This window comes from Eumetopias jubatus, unplaced genomic scaffold (assembly GCF_037043125.1).
Source record: "Eumetopias jubatus isolate StellerSeaLion01/CBP00866 unplaced genomic scaffold, mEumJub1_p1.0 scaffold_3, whole genome shotgun sequence".
NCBI classification, from domain to species: domain Eukaryota; kingdom Metazoa; phylum Chordata; class Mammalia; order Carnivora; family Otariidae; genus Eumetopias; species Eumetopias jubatus.
The window spans coordinates 32,902,262-32,924,175 of record NW_028274809.1 but is presented as its reverse complement, the minus strand read 5'-3'; the positions used below and the strand labels follow the sequence as shown (position 1 = coordinate 32,924,175).

The following is a 21,914-nucleotide window of genomic DNA, read 5'->3' as shown; positions in this document are numbered from 1 at the left end:
TGGAAGGTATCTGGATAGTTCCATTCTTTGAATAGTTATAATCCCAGTGGATTTCTACAGGAAATATAACTTCTCTTATTTTCTCTGTTTTATGTTCATCATGTAATTTTCTTACCTTTTCATTTCCTCAGTGAATATAATCTATAAGCCATTTTAAGCAAAAGTAAGCCTGTAAGTTTAGTAATCTTCCAGTCTTGGTGTTCATCAAAACAATTGTGGTATTTGTTGGAAGTACAGATGCCTGGACTCCACCCTAAACCTATTGAATCAGAATCTGTGAATATGGGGTTGTGCCATCAACCAGTTCCCGGGTGATTTTAGAGAACTATTGTCCTAAGCAATAACCAATACCAATTCCTGAACCAGTGTATCTACCATTACAAGTAAAAATTTAGAATATTGATTTATAGGTAAATCTCCTGCTACCCTGATTTGTATGAATCCTTTCATTAGGTCTCCTGAAGGAACTAGTAAATCAGTATTTTTATTACACAGGGTTGGGTGAACTAGACAATCCATTACAGTTACCAACATTTAACACTCCTTCAGAATAATGAAGTTTATTTATTATCATTACTGTTTTACCGAAAGTAGTGCTCGCTTCGGCAGCACGTATACTAAAATTACCGAAAGTAAAATGCATTCTTGTCTTCAGTTACTTGCCAGTTTTAAGAAAGCAATTGCAGATCTCTTTAGGAGTATTCTATAAATATTCATGTTATGTTCAATGAGGTACAAATCCTGTGAATAATCGTGGTATTGTTTTGGTAGCTTTATGTGTCTTCCATATCAGAAGAGAAGGAAAACACAAGAAAAAAATAGTATGTTTTATCTTATTCTGCACCCAAACTATCAATTAGCTATTTTCATTGTTATGAATGTAAATTTTTACTTAGTGTGCACCTGGGCAATCTGTTTTTTAACCACCTCTGAAGAGGTTCAGAAAAAACTTTATGAAGAGATAGACCAAGTTTTTGGAAAGGATCCTATTACTCCAGAGAAAATCGAGCAGCTCAGGTAAGAATACAATAAAAAGAAGCGGATATCATGAACGGGTAAATTCGAGTTGGTTTAACTAGCTTATTTAAAGCTAATGATAATATCTAGGAAAGGTATATATTTTTAAAGGACTTAAAGTGTTTACATACAGATCTTATTAGATAATTTAATTTGCTCTTTAAAATCATAAGGTAGTTGGTTAAGCATCTGCCTTCGGCTCAGGTTGGGATTGAGCTCCTCATCGGGCTCCTTGCTCAGCGGGGAACCTGCTGCTCCCTCTCCATCTGCCCTGCTTGTGCTCTCTCTCTGTGTCAAATAAATAAGTAAAATAATTAGGTAGTTTTGGGAAACCTTTACATTAGACTATATAAAATAGTATCAGCAATGTTCAAGTCAGTAAAGCACTCATATCTTGTTGATGGAAATGCAAAATGGTACAGACCTGTTGGAAAACAGTGTGGCAGCTAAACATACACTTAACCATACAACTCAGAAATTCTCCGAGGCATTTACCCAAGAGAAATGAAAAAATATGTCCACACAGAGACCTTTATGCAAATGTTCATAGCAATATTATTCATGATAGCAAAAAGCTGTAAACAGCCCAGATGTTCATCAGCTGGTGAATAGATAAATTGTGTTATATCTGTACCATGGAATATTATCAAGTGGTAAAAGGTAATATCTTATCAATATATACAACAGTGTGGTTAAATGTCATTATGTTAAGTGAAAGAAGTCAAACACAAAGACTGCATACAATATAATTTCCTTAAGGTGAAATTCTAGAAGGGTCAAAACTGTTGTGGTAGAAAGGGGATCAGTGGTTGTCTGGGGCCAGGAATGGGGAGGGGATCAACTAGCAGGGAGAATGAGAAAGGTTTTTAGGGTGAGGGAACTGTTCTGTATCTTGATCGTGGTTGTGGTAACACAATTATACACAATTACTAAAATTCACATTATACAAGTAAAATAGATGAATTTTTATATGTAGATAATAACCTTAATTAAAAAGATTTTTTTCTCTTTATTTTTTTAAAAGATTTTATTGATTTATTTGAACAGAGAGAGAAAGAGAGAGCAGGGGAGGGAGAGGGAGAAGCAGATTCCCTGCGGAGCAGGGAGCCTGATGCAGGACTTGATCCCAGGACCCCGGGATCATGACATGAGCTGAAGGCAGATGCTAAAGACTGAGCCACCCAGGCGTCCCTAGAAGTTTAATTTTAGTTCTTTTTATTGTCCCCACTATTCAGACCACTATCAGCTTGTCTGGGATATTTCAGCAGGCTTGGATCTTGCAGCCCTCTAATCCAGTCTTCAAATTGCTACTGGAGCCTATGACTGCACACAGTAAACACTTTGGGTGTTTTAACCATAAAGATAACTGAGGACCAATTCCAAATCAACAGTCTTTGGGCATCAGAAGTTTTCAAAAGCTTCATAGATGATTCCAATGTGCTCTAAATCTAATGTTGAGAATCACTGTACTAGTAATCTTTCTATACCTGAGGAGTTAACATCTGGGTAGATGACTCCCCAATTTAAAATCTTTCAGTGATCTGGTTGTCCTTAAGATAAAATTTAAACTCTACATCAAAAACTAATGATGTAATGTATGGTGATTAACATAACAATAAAAAAAGATAAAATTTAAACTCACCAACATGGCTTAGGAGGCATTTCAAGAGCTGGGCCTTATATTCCTTTCCCACCTTATCTCTTATTTGTGCCTCTTCATACCTTAGGTTTAACTATACTGAAATTCTTTTGTTTCTTCAAAGCTATAGTACTCTTTTTCATCTCTTGGCTTTTGCAGACTACTCCTTTGTCTAGATTCTCTCTTCCTTTCTCTTCTAGCTAGCTCCAGTTTTTTCTGCAGGTCTCAACCTAAAGTGCTTATTTCTCTGCAAAGTCCTTTCTTTAGTTATGTGCTACTGCCATATGTTCTCCAAAATCCTGACCTGGCTTTATCATAACAGTTATTGTGCTTTTTAAATTGTTATCCTTCCTGTCCTTACCTCTCTCGCTTTCCCTGCCAACTAGACCTTGAATCCCTTTGTGGGTATCTGTCTTATTCACTATTGTAGTTCAGTATCTAACATGGTGCTTGTAATGTAGTAGATACCCAATAAATAGTGGTTCAAAGAGGAAAGGAAGGATTTTCCTTATTTTTTTTTTGTTTTTAAAATATTATAAACAATCAACATTCCTATGCTTGGCATTTTTTTTAATATTTCCAGCTGTTGCTATTAATAAAGTCCTAGAAATGGGATTGTTATTTAATGATACATACAATAGTTTAGTATTTATGATTACGGGCTATGGAGTAAGGCAGACCTGGGTTTGAATCCTGTTGACACCACTTCCCTGCTATGTGATCTTAAACAATTGCCTTATTTCTAAAAATCTATAAATTAGAATAATAATAGCATCCCTGAGGTTCTTATAAGGATTAAATGAGATACTACATAGAAAGTGTTTAATAGAACTGGCTTTTGGTAAGATTTCAATACATTTTAGCTTTTATTCTTATTGTGATGTACACCTAATATTTTTTTAAATATGCAAAAAAAATTTCCATAGTTGGAGTATGTGTATTTTTCTTTATGGTTTCTGTCACTGTGTTGGTATTTTTATAATTTTTGAGTAGGAAATTTCTGTGTTAAAATTTTTTAAATTTATTAAATTTATTAACAATAAAGGACTTTTCTACTTAAAAATTATACAAATACTGTTTTGAGTTTTCTTCTGGTACTTTTAAAGTTGTTTTTATTTGTTTAAATTTATACCTACCTGGACTTTATATACCTCTAATAGATAACTTATTTTCAAGTAAATTAGAATTATGATGTGACTATTTCCAATTAGGAAGGTTTTATTAAAGTTGTTAAAAATGTATGTACATGAGAGACGATGGACTCTGAAAAACAAACTGAGGGTTCTAGAGGGGAGGGGGTGGGGGGATGGGTTAGCCTGGTGATGGGTTATTAAAGAGGGCACGTTCTGCGTGTAGCACTGGGTGTTATGCACAAACAATAAATCATGGAACACTACATCAAAAACTAATGATGTAATGTATGGTGATTAACATAACAATTAAATTTTTAAAAATGTATGTACATTTCAAACTGCCTTTCCCAGAGTTAAGGAACTGTAAAAAAACTTTTTAAAACAGATATTGTCGGCAAGTACTTTGTGAAACTGTTCGGACTGCCAAACTGACCCCAGTTTCTGCCCGGCTTCAAGATATTGAAGAAAAGATTGACAAATTTATTATTCCTAGAGAGGTAGGAAACATTTGGTATACTTAACTCATTCAGTTATTCTTTTCAACTCTTAGCGTGTGGTTTTGAATTGTATTGTCTAAAATGTCTAATAAATGATACCTATTATTAAATTAAAGGCATAGTTATTTTAAATGAGAATAATGTATGCTGTTTTAGGGTATAAGCAATACAAAAGAAAGGCTCCCTTCCTCACATGTACTACTGTTAATACTTTACTGTGTATTTTTATAGGTCTTTTTCTATGTATATATATTACTCTGTATGTGTATATACACATCTGTGTATTTTAAAAACTGAATTTATATGTGAAAAGTTGCTTTTCATATATCATTCATTAATTTGCTTCTTTCATTAGGTGTGGTTATTAGTTATTAGTACAACTGGTACTTGATACAGCTCCAACTCATTGTTTTTTTTTCCAACTCATTATTTTTAATGGATATATAGTATTCCATCACATGAGCGTGTTACAATTTATTTAAGCAGTCTCCATTGATGGAAATTTAGAGTACATCAATTTTTTTTGTCATTACAAATTATATACTTGTATAGGTATTGAGTAGAGCTTTAGAAATAGAGTTTTGGGGTCAAAGTGCTATTTATGTTAAATTTAAATTGCCCTCTAAGAGGCAATTTATATTTTCAGTGACAGGGTATGAGAATGCTCTTTCTCTCCATATTCTGACTACTCCTGGATTTATGATTTTTTTTATATATTTCTTATATGAAATACTGTCTCATTATTTTAATTTGCTTTTCCCTGATCATTGGAGAGATTGAGCAGCTTTTCATACATATTTATCAGTTTGTATTTCTTCTTTTGTAAATTATGTGCTTGTAACTCACTTCTTTCTAGTAAGCTTATATGTCTTTTTGTATATTGTACATACTAACAGTCAGTTATATGGAAAATATATTTTTCCTATTATTTATCTTTTACTGGTGATTTTGGTGTGTTTTGTTTTTACTGGATGCAGGTTTTAAATTTTCGTAGTTAAGTCTGTTATTCCTTTATGACTGCCAGATTTTGACATGCTTAGGGAGGCCTTCTCCACTGTAAAATCAAAATAATGACCTGTGTATTATTATTTCCTGTTTTTATTTTATATTCATCTATATTAAAAGAGCATCTAGGATGAGTTGGCTTCTTGGCAGTCATTTTGTCTCTGTTAGGCCTTGACTAACTAGAGTAATTTTTTTGCAGACCCTTGTTCTTTATGCTCTTGGTGTGGTACTTCAGGATCCCAGTACTTGGCCATCACCACATAAGTATGAAATATCTATCTTTATCTTTGTGATTATTGATTTGTATGTGTTTGTGTGTTTTGCATTCCTTTTCTAAGTTTTGAGGAGAAAATTTAATATGTGACAATGATATAAGCAAGCCACTGCCTTCTCTTTAGTATCTTCTGTTCACTGCTCTTTCTTTCATGAATCTGCTATCTGCTACTCTTTGTCTTTCCTATTATCACTTCTATCCTAAGACCTATTTAATCTCTACAATGATTCTTTAATTTCAATAGAATTTTGGAATTCTTTTGTTGGTAATTGGATTTTCTTTTGGAATTTCTTTGTTCTCCTGCCGTTGGTCTCGATTATTAATCTCTTTAGTCAAATTCAGAAAGTATATGTTGTCTCTATATGTGTTATATGTGAGAATGGCAGAGGAAGGAAAAAGTGAAGAACAAAGCTGCTATTGTTTGCCTTCTAGATAGGCATCAAGTAAAATTCACCTTACAGAAATGGATTCAGATTTATTGCCCTGGTAGAAGGTTATATATTGAGTTGACTGGGGTTAAGACAGGTGTGTAGGGGTGCCTGGCTGGCTCAGTCATTGGAACATACAGCTCTTGATCTTGGGGTTGTAGGTTTGAGCTGCACGTTGGGTGTTGAATTTACTTAAAAGTAAAATCTTAAAAAAAATACAGCTGTGTGAAGTGCAGTGGGACAGGGTTGGTGGCATGGTTGAAGTATTTGTACCTATTTCTGGAGTATAATGAGGGGTTTATTAAGTGTTCGTATCATTTCAGTTTTTAATATAATGATATTAAAATAAATCTACTAATAAATGAAATAGCAGTCCTTCAAAATTTGCTGTAAGTAAAAAGTAAATTTTATATTTCAGATGACTTATAACAAAATTGAAAATACACATTGGTAGAAAAATTTATGCTTATAATTTAGAAAAACTAATATTTCCAATTTTAAAATTGTTAAAAAAATTACCATGTGGAAAATGCCAAATTTTTGATAAATTTGAAATGTAATGTGAAAAATATAAGAAGTTTGCTGGAACTTTTGACACTATTCCTTCCCTCAAAACAGAGAATCTAGGTTACAAATTGAAAATATTAAAAAAATATATATGCTAAAATGTGGAAATAAATTTCAGGAATCAAATATAATCAGATATAGGAAATGTTAGTCATAATGTTTTGTCATAATGAAAAACTTTCTGAAATGGGCACCTCCCCCTTGAGAGACAATTCACACTAACAAAAATGTACGTAAACTGAGATAGTTAGACCCTGTAGAGACAATTGATTAATTACTGTTTAAATGTAACTGTCACACAGATAAGGATGACGAGATTAACTTTTTTCACTAAACTAAATGCTCTTGAGGTCAACATAGTATGTTTCATACCATTTTATAGCTGCATAGTATTCTATTAATATGGATATACCAGGGTTTTTCAGCCTTTCACCCACTGGAGAACATTTGGGTTGTTTTGGTAATGAAGCTGCTATGAACATTCATATAAGGGTTTTTGTGTGAACATAGGATTTCATTTTTTTTTTAAGATTTTATTTATTTATTTGACAGAGATACTGCGAGAGCAGGAACACTAGCAGGGGAGTGGGAGAGGGAGAAGCAGGCTTCTTGGTGAGCAGGGAGCCTGATGTGGGGCTCAATCACAGGACTGTGGGATCATGACCTGAGCTGAAGGCAGATGTTTAACAACTGAGCCACCCAGGTGCCCCAGGATTTCAAACAGTTTTTTTTTTTTAAGATTTTATTTATTTGAAAGAGAGAGAGAGAGAAACAGCATGAGAGGGGAGAGGGTCAGAGGGAGAAGCAGGCTCCCCGCTGAGCTGGGAGCTCGATGCAGGACTCAATCCCAGGACTCCGGGATCATGACCTGAGCCGGAGGCAGTTGCTTAACCAACTGTGCCACCCAGGCGCCCGCCCCAGGATTTCATTTCTTTGTAATAAATGCCCAAGGATGCAATTGCTGGGTTATATGGTTAGTGCTTGTTTAGTTTTGCAAGAAATTGCCAGGCTGTTTTTCAGAGATTCTCACCAGCAGTGTTTGAAAGATTCATCTTCTCTGCAGCCTCATTAGCACTGACTACTATCACTGTTTTTATTTTAGTTCTAATAGATATGTGGTGGTATTTCGTTACGGTTTTTAGAGGTTTTCTTTTTGAGTGAGTAACTGACATTAACTATTAACTATAGGTATTCTCCCTATAGAAAAAATGTCTGTATATGATTTATTTATAAAGAAATGATAGAGGGGCTCCTGGGTGGCTCAATCAGTTAAGTGTCCAACACTTGAGTTTGGTTCAAGTTATGATCTCAGTGTCATGAGTTTGAGCCCTGCTTTAGGCTCCACACTCAGTGGGTTATCTGCTTGAAATTCTCTCCCTCTCCCTTTGCCCCTCCCCCTGCTCACACTCTCTCTCTCTCTCAAATAAATCTAAAAAAAAAAAAAGAAATGATAGAAATACATTATAACTATTACCATATTGGCTGTATTTCAGAGCAAGAAAACCTGGGTCAAGTTCTGTGATTAAATATACAATAATGTAAATATTACTCTAAATTATGAAATATTATCAACTTTAAAAACCAGACTAACACAAAATTCTCCACTGAAAAGGAGGAAGGCAAATATCAAAAACCTCAGAATGGACTGGGACCAAGATGGTGACATAGCAGGCTCCTGAATTTCCCTCCTCTCCTGGGCACACTCAGTGTTACTATGCATGGAGCAGTTCCCTCTGAGAGAAATCCAGAAACTAGCTGAGACACATTGGGAAAATGAGAAAATACTCACTCTTACAATAAACCCACTCCCAGCGCAGTGCCATATAATCGGGAGAGAACTCCCAACTGCCAGCTTCTCCTCGAGAATTGAAGAGTTTAGACTGCACAGTTACTGCCCCAGATTGAAGACTCCCACTGAAGATACGGATTTCCAAAACACTTAGTTCTGAAAGCCATCAGGGAATGTGTTCATGAGTCCCACAGGCTTATAGAAAACAAAGAAGTAGTTCTTAATAGTGTATGATGGGAACACAAACACTTCCTGTGGCTTTTCTCCCAGGGCTCAGCAAAGAGAGAGCACGCAAAGACTCTTTTCCTGGAAGGAGGTTGACTGCATATTTTAGAAGCTGCTGCCTTAGGGTCCAGCTTCTAGTAAGCACACATCTCCATGTAATGGCCATGATCTTCCCTGAAGCCTGCGGGAGCCAGTGGGCATGACCTGCACCCAATTCACTCCAACAATAAAACCAAACCATAGGCCTCTCCCTTGTGTACACATCTAGTGCCCCAGTTTTATAGCTGCTATCTGAGGGACATGCCCCAAATTACCTAACTCTGATAGCCAGGGGGTCTTGTATTCATAAGTACCATAGGACAATAGCAAACAAAGAAGTACTTGTTAATAAGCATGCAGGTATTTACTGTGGCTAGCCACCAAGGTTAATCCCAAGGGTGCAGGCAAATGCCCATCTTCCAGTCTTTCTCAGGATTTGACTGCTTCCACATTAACGAAGTACAATCCCTATCAAAATACCAATGGTATTTTACACAGAACTAGAACAGATAATCCTAAGATTTGTATATGATAAAAGACCTCAAATAGCCAAACAACATAACTCAACATAATAAAGGCCATATATGACATACCCACAGCCAACATCATCTTCATTGGTGAAGAGCTGAAAGCTTTCCCTCTAAGATCAAGAACAAGACAGAGATGTTCAGTCTCATCACTTTTATTCAACACAGTACTGGAAGTCCTAACCACAGCAATCAGATAAGAAAAAGAAATAAAAGGCATCCAAATTGGTAAGAAGTGAAATTGTCACTATTTGCACATGACATGATGTTATATATGGAAAACCCTAAACACTCCATTAAAGAACTATTAGAACTAATAAATGAATTCAGTAAAGTTTCAGGATACAAAATTATTATACAGAAATCTGTAGCATCTGAGAAATTAAGAAAACAATCCCATTTAAAATTACACAAAAAACCTCCAAAACCTAGGAATAAATTTAACTGAGTGAAGGACCTATACTCTGAAAACTATGAGACACTGATGAAAGAAATTGAAGGTGACACATATAAATAGAAAGGTATACCAGGCTGCCTGGGTGGCTTTGTTGGTTAAGTGGTGGGCTTTTGATTTCCGCTCAGGTTCATCCATGTTGTGCAAATATCAGGATTTCCTTCTTTTTTAGGGCCCAATAATACTGCAATAAACATGAGAGTGCAGGTATCTCTTCAAGATAATGACATTGTTTCCTTTGAATATATATGCAGAAGTGGCATTGTTGGATCATACGGTAAATTCGTTTTTAATTTCTTGAGGAATCTCCATACTATTTTCCCTTGTGGCTATACCAATTTACATTCAGACCAGTAGTATACAAGAGTTCCCTTTTTTTAAATTTTATTTTATTATGTTAATCACCATACATTACATCATTAGTTTTTGATGTAATGTTCCATGATTCATTGTTTGCATATAAAACCCAGTGCTCCATGCAGTACATGCCCTCTTTAATACCCATCACCAGGCTAACACATCTCCCCACCCCCTCCCCTCTAGAACCCTCAGTTCGTTTCTCAGAGTCCATAATCTGTCATGGTTCGTCTCCCCCTCCGATTTACCCCCCTTCATTTTTCCCTTCCTACTATCTTTTTTTTTTTTTTAACATATAATGTATTATTTGTTTCAGAGGTACAGGTCTGTGATTCATGAGTCTTACACAATTCACCGCACTCACCATAGCACATACCCTCCCCAATGTCTATCACCCAGCCACCCCATCCCTCCCACCCCCTACCACTCCAGCAACCCTCAGTTTGTTTCCTGAGATTAAGAATTCCTCATATCAGTGAGATCATATGATACATGTCTTTATCTGATTGACTTATTTCGCTTAGCATAATACCCTCTAGTTCCATCCATGTCGTGGCAAATGGCAAGATTTCGGGTTTTTTGATGAATGCATAATATTCCATTGTGTATATATATATGCACCACATCTTCTTTGTCCATTCTTCTGTTGATGGACATCTTGGCTCTTTCCATAGTTTGGCTATTGTGGACACTGCTGCTGTAAACATTGGGGTGCACGTACCCCTTCGGATCCCTACATTTGTATCTTTGGGGTAAATACCCAGTAGTGCAGTTGCTGGGTCATACGGTAGCTCTATTTTCAACTTTTTGAGGAACCTCCATACTGTTTTCCAGAGTGGCTGCACCAGCTTGCATTCCCACCAACAGTGTAGGAGGGTTCCCCTTTCTCCACATCCCTACCAACGTCTGTCGTTTCCTGACTTGTTCATTTTAGCCATTCTGACTGGTGTGAGGTGGTATCTCATTGAAGTTTTGATTTAGATTTCCCTGATGCCGAGCGACGTTGAGCACTTTTTCATATCTGTTGGCCATTTGGATGTCTTCTTTGGAAAAATGTCTGTTCATGTCTTCTGCCCATTTCTTGATTGAATTATTCTTTGGATGTTGAGTTTGATAAGTTCTTTATAGATTTTGGATACTAGCCCTTTATGTGATATGTCATTTGCAAATATCTTCTCCCATTCTGTCGGATGTCTTTTGGTTTTGTTGACTGTTTCTTTTTGCTGTGCAAAAGCTTATCTTGATCAAGTCCCAATAGTTCATTTTTGTCCTTGCTTCCCTCGCCTTTGGCGATGTTTCTAGGAAGAAGGTGCTGTGGCTGAGGTCGAAGAGGTTGCTGCCTGTGTTCTCTGTTAGGATTTTGATGGACTCCTGTCTCACAGTTAGGTCTTTCATCCGTTTTGAGTCTATTTCTGTGTGTGGTGTAAGGAAATGGTCCAGTTTCATTCTTCTGCATGTGGCTGTCCAGTTTCCCCAACACCATTTGTTGAAGAGACTGTCTTTTTTCCACTGGCCATTCTTTCCTGGTTTGTCGAAGATTAGTTGACCATAGAGTTGAGGGTCCATTTCTGGGCTCTCTATTCTGTTCCATTGATCTATGTGTCTGTTTTTGTGCCAGTACCATACTGTCTTGATGATGACAGCTTTGTAAAAGAGCTTGAAGTCCGGAATTGTGATGCCACCAGGTTTGCTTTTCTTTTTCAACATTCCTCTGGCTATTTGGGGTATTTTCTGGTTCCATACAAATTCTAGGATTATTTGTTCCATTTCTTTGAAAAAAGTTGATGGTATTTTGATAGAGATTGCATATCCACATCCTTGCCAGCATTTGTCATCTCTTGTCTTTTTTTTTTAGGACACAAAGTTTGCTTTAAATATTTTTTGGGGGGAAAGGACACCACACTTCCACTCAGTTAAGAGAAACATTTTTACAGTCTTGAGGTCTTTTATTTTCTTTACATTTATCATGCCATGAATTCATAGGGAATGGGTTCCAGCAGTTCGGGCTCCTTTCCATTGGTTCTCACAATGTGTGCTTCTCTGGGTGGGGCACGCTGGTGCTTCAGTTGAACCCAAGTACCTTTCTCTTTGGCTTCCTTCTTTTTCTGATCATTTTCCTTCACACGCTTCAGAAAGCTATCTCCGCTCTTGAGTGTTTAGTATGCTCAATGTGTACATTAATTCTCTTGGCAAGAATTATACCCTTAACTTGTTTGTTTACAACAGTGCCAACAGCCTACTGAGTAACATTGTCGACTCTTCCAGTTTTGCCATGGTAACATTTGCGGGGCATTCCTTTTTGAACAGTGCCCATTCCCTTGATGTCCACAATATCATCTTTCTTATAGATTCACATGTATGTGGCCAAAGGAACAACTCCATGTTTTCTAAAAGGCCTAGAGAACATATAGCGGGTACCTCTCCTTTTTCCCTTTGTGTTGGTCATTTTGGCGAATTACTGGAAGATGGCAGTTCCCGGCCAAAAGGCTGTCATCTCTTGTCCTTTTGATAATAGTTGTCCCAACAGGTGTTAAATGGATAAAGAAGTGAATATTCCACTATATGTATGTGTGTGTGTGTGTGTGTGTGTGTATCTGTCTGTGTGTATCTGTATACATATACACGTATCTGTGTCTTTTATCTACCTGCCTATCTATCTGTCTACATAGTGGAATATTATTGAACCATAAAAAAGAAGGAAATTCTGCTATTTGCACAACATGGGAGAGCATTATGCTAAGTGAAAAGAGCCAGACAGAGAACTGCATTGTAGCACTTATATTTGTAATCTGGGAGAAGAAAGAAAAAGTCAAACACATAGAAACAGAGTAGAATGGTCCTTGTCAGGGCTGGGGTTAGGGGTAGGGGAATAGGGAGCTGCTAGTAAAAGCGTACAAATTTTCAATTATGAGTAAGGTCAGTGGATCTCATGTATAACATGGTGACCATGTATGCTAATACTGTATTGAATAACTGAGATTTACTAAGAGAGTAGAAATTAAGTGTTCTCATCACACTGACACAAAATAATAACTCTGTAATGTGGTAGATATGCTAATTAACTTGAGAGTGGGTCCTTTCACAACGTGTATGTATATCAAATCATCCTATTGTATACTTTAAATATATTACAATTTTATTTGTCAAATATACTTAGTAAAGCTGAAAAAACAAAATCCCTCAGTATTTAGGATGAAACTACTTTTAGTTTGGCTTTCATTTTATTCTTAATCCTTAAAATTGTGAGGTTTTTTTGTGGGATTTTTGTTGTTGTTGTTGTTGTTTTTAAAGATCTTATTTAGGGATGCCTAGGTGGCTCAATCAGTTAAATGTCTGCCTTTGGCTGAGATTATGATCCCAGGGTCCTGGGATCAAGTCCAGCATCAGGTTTCCTGCTCGGTGGGGAGACTGCTTTTCCTCTGTCCCTCCTCCCACTTGTGCTCGCTCTCTCACTCTCGCTCTCTCAAATAAATAAAATCTTAAAAAATATATCTTATTTATTTGAGGTGGGGAGGGGCTGGAGGGGAGGGAAAAAGAATCTGCACTCAGCACAGAGCCCAACACGGAATCTGAAGCAGACCACACACTGAACATAGAGCCCAACACAGGGCCCAATCCAATGACCAGGAGATCATGACCTGAGTCAAAACCAAGAGTCAGACACTTAACTGACTGAGCCACCCAGGCACCCCAGTTGTGAGGTGTTTTACAAAATAATTGGAAAAATTAAGTTTGATTCTTTTTTTTTTTTAAGATTTCATTTATTTGTCTGAAAGAGAACAAGCAGGGGGAGTGACAGGCAAATGGGGAGGAAGAAGCAGGCTCCCTGCTAAACAGGGAGCCTGATGTAGGGCCCGATCCCAGGACCCTGGGATTATGACCTAAGCTGAAGGCAGATGCTTAACCAACTGGACCACCCAGGCAACCCAAGTTTGATTCTTATTTAATCTAAAAATACATAGATATCTTTGGGTAGAATTTAGGGTCTCAATTTTCAAGATAGTTGATAAAAGGAAAAGCTGATTGGGGTGCCTGGCTGGCTCAGTCAGAAGAACATGTCACTCTTGATCTTAGGGTTGTGAGCTTAAGCCCCATTTTGGGTGTAGTGATTTCTTAATTTTTTTTTTTAAGATTTATTTATTTAGGGGCACCTGGGTGGCTCAGTCAGTTGGGCATCTGCCTTCGGCTAGGGTCATGATCTCAGGGTCCTGGGATCAAGGTGCACATCAGGCTCTCCGCTCAGTGGCGAGTCTGCTGAACCCTCTCCCTCTGTGATCGCTTTTGCTCTCTCTCAAATAAATAAATAAATAAATAAAATCTTAAAAAAAAAGTTTTGTTTTTGTGTTTTTCGGGAGAGGAGCAGAGGGAGAGAAAGACTCCCAAGCTGACTCCCTGCTGAGCATGGAGCCTGACACGGCCCGATCCCAGGAACCATGAGATCATGACCTGAGCTGAAACCAAGAGCTGGATGCTCAGCTAGCTGAGCCACCCAGGAGCCCCAAGATTATTTAATTTTTAAAAATCTTATTTTATTTTCTTTATTTTAAAGTAAGCTCTACTTGCAACGTGGGGCTTGAACTCATGACCTTGAGATCAAGGGCTGCATGCTACACCAGCTGAGCCAGCCAGGTGCCCCAGAGATTACTGAAATAAATAAATAAAAACTTAAAAGGAAAATTATTTGTTACAATTTTTATGTGGACTATAATGTGAGTCTAGTATATTCCAGTAGTAAAAGGTAACTTACACTTTTTCAAAAGAAAATGAAGTAGAATTCTTTTTTTTTCTCATAGCACAGTTTAGATCTTTTAACTTTTTTTTTTAAGATTTTATTTATTTGTCAGAGAGAGAATGGGAGAGAATGGCAGGCAGAGGGAGAAGCAGGCTCCCCACTGAGCAAGGAGCCCGATTCGGGACTTGATCCCAGGACCCTGGGATCATGACCTGAGTCAGAGGGAGATGCTTAACCAACTGAGCCACCCAAGTGTCCCTAACATTTTTTTTTGAGAGGAATTTTTATGTTCCATAGTGGTTGCGTTTTTGGTTGTTTCTATATATCCCATTTCACCAGTGACTTTTTACAGAGTGAAATTCTGTACAATAGGAAAAACTCTTCTTAGCCTCTTCATTTCCCTCACTTACTAGTAAGTCTGGATATAATATAATTGATGAATATAATTTTACGTCTGGTGTATCTAGTTTTAGGAAATACATTTTAATTGAAGAGGCAGTATAAAATGCTTTGCATATTGATGAGATGGTCTCATATAACAGATGTTTTGAACACTCTTAAATTTAAATATTCATTATGTGATTTTGTATGATTTATCCTTATATCTCATAAAATGATGCACACCCATGTTACAGTTTCATTCCTTGCTGGTTCCAGAGAAATGTATTCTGTATCTATTGTTTAGAAATAATACATTTAGTAAAAGAAACTAAATATATGTTTAATAGTTTGAGAACATAATAGGTAAAATTTATTAAAGATTTTTATTTATTTATTTTAGAGAGAGAATGTGTGTGCCTGTGCCAGGCCTGTGCCCTATCTCTCAGGGCAGAGGGAAAGGGAGGGAGAAAACCTCAAGCAGACTACTGCTGAGCACAGAGCTTGAGGCAGGGCTCAATTCCATGACCCTGAGATCATGACCTGAGCCAAAATCAAGAGTCAGACGCTTTTACCAACTGAGCTGCCCTTAATAGGTGAAATTAAAATATAATTGTGACAGCAGTTTTTATTTTCAGTACTTTTCAGACTTTATTATATACCTATGTTTTTATAGTACAAATATACAAAATGCCAATGGAGCTCTGTTGTGATTTGCCCCAAACCTTTTTAGATTTGATCCAGACCGGTTTGATGATGAATCGATGATGAAAACTTTCTCCTTGCTTGGATTCTCAGGCACACAGGAATGCCCAGAATTGAGGTGAGTGATAGAGAAAGGAAAGATGCCAGATTTTATACTTAGAATTTTGATGATGACTGCTGATGAGAATGAGCAATCTATATAATTAAAGCGTAATTTTTAATCTTTAGTAACCAGTCAACTTTCTTCCTGACTAGGTTTGCATATATGGTGACCACAGTACTTCTGAGTGTATTGGTGAGGAGGCTGCACCTACTTTCCGTGGAGGGACAACTTATTGAAACCAAGTATGAACTGGTAACATCATCCAAGGAAGAAGCTTGGATCACTGTCTCAAAGAGATACTAAAATTTTATACATTTAACTTTCTTGAGGATATTGATGGTTTAAAAAGTCTGTATTGAATCCTTTTATAAATCAAGTAATACTATGGAATATAAATACCTAAAGTACTTCATTATGTAAACTTGGGTTTTTGCATATCAGACTTTCTTAATGCATGATATACATTCATACTTATTACATCAATATAATGATAATTTTAACAGGAAGCTCTCTGTTTTAATTTTTGTTTTATCATGTTCTTTTTTTGTTGTATTTTGCTTTTTGTTTTGTTTTGTTTTATCACTTTCTATGCCATTATCTTCATATTATTTTTCTTAGTTTGATCGCTAATATTCTTGAAGAGAAACATTATTTTCCACACTTTGGGGAATCATGTTTTCTGAATATTCATAAAAGGGAAACATAATCCTAACTTCTTTTCATACTTTAAATCATTTCAAAGGGGGAAAACAACGACTTCCCATAATTTTATTTCTTGGGTAATTTTATGTCTTGGACTAATATTTTTATTTTCTAAATATAAATTAGCTTATGTTTAATCATCATTATTAGGTTGAATAACCCACCTTGTATTTGCTTACTTTTATGCCTCCCAGATAATAGTGTTCATTTCATGACTTATACAAGGCTCATCGTTTTAAATGGTTCTGAGTCATTTGGAAATGACTGAATGTGTTTTGAAGTGCTCCTTCTAAGTAACAAACTAAGATTGAGGCTTGTCTTTCCTTCTGTTTTGCTGGAAATTTTAGTAGCACTATATTACTTCATCATTTCTCATTTGTGGGACAAACTGAATTACTAATTTGTTACTATTACATCATATTATGTCACATAATGAACTTAATGATTAAGAAACAAGAAAGCACTAACCACAAACCAAAACCAAATTTTAAAAAAAACACACATTGCAAAATATATGACAGGGATAATATCCATATGATATATAAATAGTTTGAATAAATTGGTAAGAAAACATAATAGATAAATGGCCAAAAGACATGAATAAACAACTTTTAGAAGGGGAAATAGCTATTCAACTTTTAGAAAAAAGGGTCAGCCTCACTAGTAAGCAAAGAAATATTGGGGCTATTTAAAAAATATTTTTAACTGTCTGAAAATTTACACTGAGTACTGATAAGTTTTATATTTAATACTTTTTTATTGATAGCACTGTAGTTTAGTCCACTTTTTTTGGTTACATTGTTCTTGAAAAAAAAATTTTTTTAAGACAACAACTGGAGGAAATATGCCAAGTGCAGATAGAGAGGAAAGGAAGAAAAATGATAACTGTTTGCAAGTGGGTTTATTTTTGACACTGCTGAATTCCTCTTGTAATTTTAGTCTGAAGATTGTACCCTAGTTATTGAGGTATTTTATGCTGTGTTTATGGTCAGATAGCTAACATTTTAGAACTAGTTAGGAGTGATTAAGATAGAATTTAAGTAATTAGATGCAGCTTTTATTTCTGACAAAAATATTTAATTTATGGAATAATTTAAATTCTAAAACTGTAAGTGAAATGTATTCTTAGTTCCCAGCATCATGTTGTTTCCAAAAAGGCACACTGTTAAATTCCCTCCCATCATTTTGTATGGTTTTGTGTATATAGAGCATCTTCCTTTGTTATCCAAGTACCTTAATTGGTTTGGAAACTGGCAATGGAAAGTTAAGAGTAGGCACTTGATATGTAAACCAAGTGTCAGTAAAATCAGATGAGATAAGTGGAATTTTAAAGCAAGTGAGACCATGGGGCGCCTGGGTGGCTCAGGTGTTAAGCGACTGCCTTCGGCTCAGGTCATGATCCCAGGGTCCTGGGATCGAGCCCAGCATCGGGCTCCCCGCTCAGCGCAGAGCCTGCTTCTCCCTCTCCCACTCCCCCTGCTTGTGTTCCTTCTCTCGCTGTGTCTCTCTGTCAAATAAATAAATCTTTAAAAAAAATAAAAAAATAAATAAAGCAAGTGAGACCTGATCAGCAATGATCAAGGCAAAAACAGGGCAGCTGAGCCAGAGAGTGAGAGAATTGTCATATTGCCAAAAATGAGCCACTGTATAATTACTAATAATGATTTGAATCAAGGAAAATAAGAGAATCAGCCAAATAAGCACATTTTATCCATGGTTACGTGACCGACTTAAAACATTACACATAAATTATCTTCTAGAGGATTTTTTAAAAATAAAAATACTGTCAGTCCATTCACTGTTGTTCTTACTTGGCCCTTTGTGTTTATCAAAAGACTGGAATTGAAGTAGCCTCAGTGTCACAAATGGCTTGTAGCTTGACTCTAAGCAGGACTCTTAAATTCTGTAGCTTTTTGGGTTTTTTAAAACTATTTCTTACCTGATTTTGATATGCATTCTTTTCAACTGTTGAGAAGTTTACTGTTAAAAACACCAGCACAGGGCACCTGGGTGGCTCAGGCGGTTAAGTGTTTGGCTCTTGATTTCAGCTCAGCTTGTGATCTCAGGGTTATGAGATTGAGCCCTGGGTCAGGCTCTGCGCCAGGTGTGGAGCCTGCTTAAGATTCTCTCTCTCCCTTTCCTCCTTCCCCCCTTCTCTCTCTCTTCCCATCTCTTAAAACAAACAAACACATTTTTTTATGGAAAGAAAGGGCTCTTCCACACTTTGTGCTAATAAAATTCAAAGCAGAATTGATTCTGTGCATGTGTTTGGGAAAAATGAAAAACTCATGTGCTGTTTTATCTGGCCCATAAATGTGCAGTTCCATTTTCTTATATAAGTAGATTCTATCTTATTTATAGACCCTATGTAAAAATTTGTTTGTCTTATTTTAAAATAGTTTATATTTTAAAAACAAAATGTTCTATTTTTTGTCATGAAAATTATATAGGCTTGCTGTAGAAAAATCTTGGAAATACAGAAACACAGAAATAGGAAATTCAGTCACCTGTAGTCCCACTACTTGGAGTTAGTTGTAAACTTCTGGGGTAGATGCTTCTACTCTCTTTTATATCCACTTGTAATTTTTACAGACATATTATATATAATATTCTCTTCATGTAATATCTGATGAACTAGTATTGTTTTCTACAATTGAAACATTAATATTCTCACTCAGAACGTAAGTGCAGATTTTCATCATTCTTTTTCTCTCCTGTTTCCCTTTGTGGGTATTGTTATTCTTTTAAACTTTAAGATTTTATTTATTTATTTATTTGTCAGAGAGAGAGAGCGAGCGAGCACAAGCAGGGGAGCATAGAGGGAGAAGCAGGGTCCCTGCTGAGCAAGGGCCCTTATGTTGGGACTTGATGGGAATCATGACCTGAGCTGGAAGCAGACGTTTAACCGACTGAGCCACCCAGGCATCCCTATTCTTTTCAACTTTAAAAATGGCTTTACTTCTTCCTCCATTTATCAAAACAGTAATTTATATTTTGTACATCTGAGTTGCTAAAACCATAGAATAGCCTATGGTGTTGAAATGAGCATTTAAAAAATGAAATTATTCTTCTATCCTAAGAAAAATATTTAATTCAGATTGAGGTGGCATTTCAACTTTTAAGAGGAAATCTTAAGAATTTCTATTGTTTTTGAACTCTGGGGCAAATAGATTAAGATTCTTCCCTTGAAACCATCTTCATTTTTTTTCCTGCAGATCCATGAAAAGTGCAGTTAACCCATAAAGTGTGCTTTTTCACATGTGGTTATGATGACAGATTGAAAACTGCCTAAACACAATTCTACTGAGTCTGTAAAAGTGAGGTCGTGACCAGTAAACATCAGGGTGTAGATTTAGTAGCCCTGAGAGGATAGCTTGTGAGAGAAATGGACACTGTTTTCAAGGGCAGGTTTATATAATATCAACAAATTGATACGAGTGACCTTATTTATCTTCTTAGCCAGCCCTTTGCCTGTTTTCTAAGTTACTAAAACCAATTATTAAGGTAGAAGGGGAGGGCACAGGAGGGCAGGTAGGACAACAAAGCAGTTACTGTTACTACAGAAGTCAGAGGAAATCAGCACAGCCAGAAAGGCTTCGTACAATGTTGCTTTGAGGCACCCAGAGTGACCTCCACTGACACAAAGGAATGAGACTGAAATTTACAGCAAGAGGTAAGTTCCAAGTAGAAGGGGGAGTGGAAGGAGCGTTTGTTATAAAACAAATACTTTATATACCTATCTCATTTAGTCTTTTAGAGCGTGACAGTAGATTCAGTGACAAGCTAAAATAGTTTTTCATTCCTGCTGGAAGAAATACTATAAATGAATACAGGCATGTACTTGCTAAGAAATAGAAAGTAAAAGATCTAAATTTCAAATTATCTTAGTATCTTCAGTGAGGTTTATTGTGTATTTTGTTATTTAAGAGGGAATCAAGCAATAGTTTCAAATGATATAGTGTTCATAATAACTAAAGAAAATGACTAAAAAGGGTATTGTAAGAGCAGTATTAAAATAAAGAAATCTTAAGGGGGCGCCTGGGTGGCTCAGTTGGTTAAACCGCTGCCTTCAGCTCAGGTCATGATTCCAGAGTCCTGGGATGGAGCCCCGCATCGGGCTCCCTGCTCATGCAGGAAGCCTACTTCTCCCTCTGCCTGCCGCTCCCCCTGCTTGTGCTCTTTCTCTCTCTCTCTCTCTCTCTCTCTCTCTCGCTATCTCTCTCTCTGTGTCAAATAAATAAAATCTTAAAAAAAAAACAAACACAGTCAAAAGAAATCTTAAAGAAAACTAATGCTACCAATTCAAGCGTAGCTGTATAACTGATTAAATTTTTTCCTATTTCTACATAACGTATATTTTTACACATTGCAATCATAACTATATTGTTTGCTTAGTGAATTTTCAACATTTTTCTTTGTTACTTTTATAAGGGTTTTGGGGAAATGATTTTGGGGGGTGGGATGGGAATAGATTTGAAAATCTGTAAATCAAACACTACATTTATTTTGATGACCCCGCGTGAATGGATAATTGTAAAATTGGAGTTGGGAGCCGTTTTGTAAAACATCCAGGTGATAAACCAAAGGGCAGGAAATGACATTCCTCGTCCAGTTCCACTCCCTTGTTGAATCTAGAGACTGGGAATGGATCTTGTTATATAGCAGGTGATGAGATGGCATGAGCAAATAATATCCTGTTTGGTAATTTTATTTTTTTAATTTTTGTGTTTGGTAATTTTAAAAACCACAAATTTATTTATATCTAAAAGACTTGCAAATTCTTGTTACAATTTTTAACACAGAAGAGTAGGAAATAAAACTGTGTACTTGACCATTGTGTTATAAAGTTGTAAAGTGCCTGTCTCCAAAAAGACAATCAATAAATATTTTTGAATAAATGAATGAGATCTTCATTGAGGTTTTCTGTGCATGTAGAATAAAGGTGATGATTTAATAGTTGGAAAAGTTTTCCAGGTAGCCAAACTACCTCTAATGCTAATAGTACTTTGTGATATGCTAAGTATCCCATTACTAGAAGTATTTAAGATGTTATGTGTACATCTTTCAGTGATGCCTGTATCAGGTGTGAACATAGATTTAGAATAGGCTGTAGTTGTACAAAATATCAACCAAAATATTGGTAAGCAAATAGTCCTTTCTCCCTTCTGTATCTATCACCAGATCATCATTAAACCAGGAAATGTTTAAGGAACACAGTTTTGTTTAATTAGGTTAGCGAGAGCATTATTTCCCAAAGTGTGTTTCATGAAACACTGTCCTGTGAGATACTCTGAGGAAAAGTTTACTTGATCATATTCACTCTCAGATCCTCGATACTGTATT

General features: G+C 36.2%; 1 protein-coding gene and 1 pseudogene across 1 annotated transcript in view; one reads left to right on the top strand and one right to left on the bottom strand.

Annotated features, from left to right (window-relative positions):
- Window positions 1–16,353, top strand: part of CYP20A1 (cytochrome P450 family 20 subfamily A member 1) — a 70,807-nt gene extending 54,454 nt beyond the window's left edge. The window contains exons 9-13 of the mRNA XM_028112109.2: window positions 897–1,017; window positions 4,175–4,286; window positions 5,491–5,555; window positions 15,795–15,884; window positions 16,022–16,353. Of these exons, the coding sequence (XP_027967910.1) occupies window positions 897–1,017; window positions 4,175–4,286; window positions 5,491–5,555; window positions 15,795–15,884; window positions 16,022–16,172 (539 nt within the window). The 3' untranslated portion in view covers window positions 16,173–16,353. The remainder of the gene's footprint in view (window positions 1–896; window positions 1,018–4,174; window positions 4,287–5,490; window positions 5,556–15,794; window positions 15,885–16,021) is intronic.
- Window positions 11,891–12,415, bottom strand: LOC148164681 (large ribosomal subunit protein eL21 pseudogene; annotated as a pseudogene).
- Window positions 16,354–21,914: the final 5,561 nt, after the last annotated feature.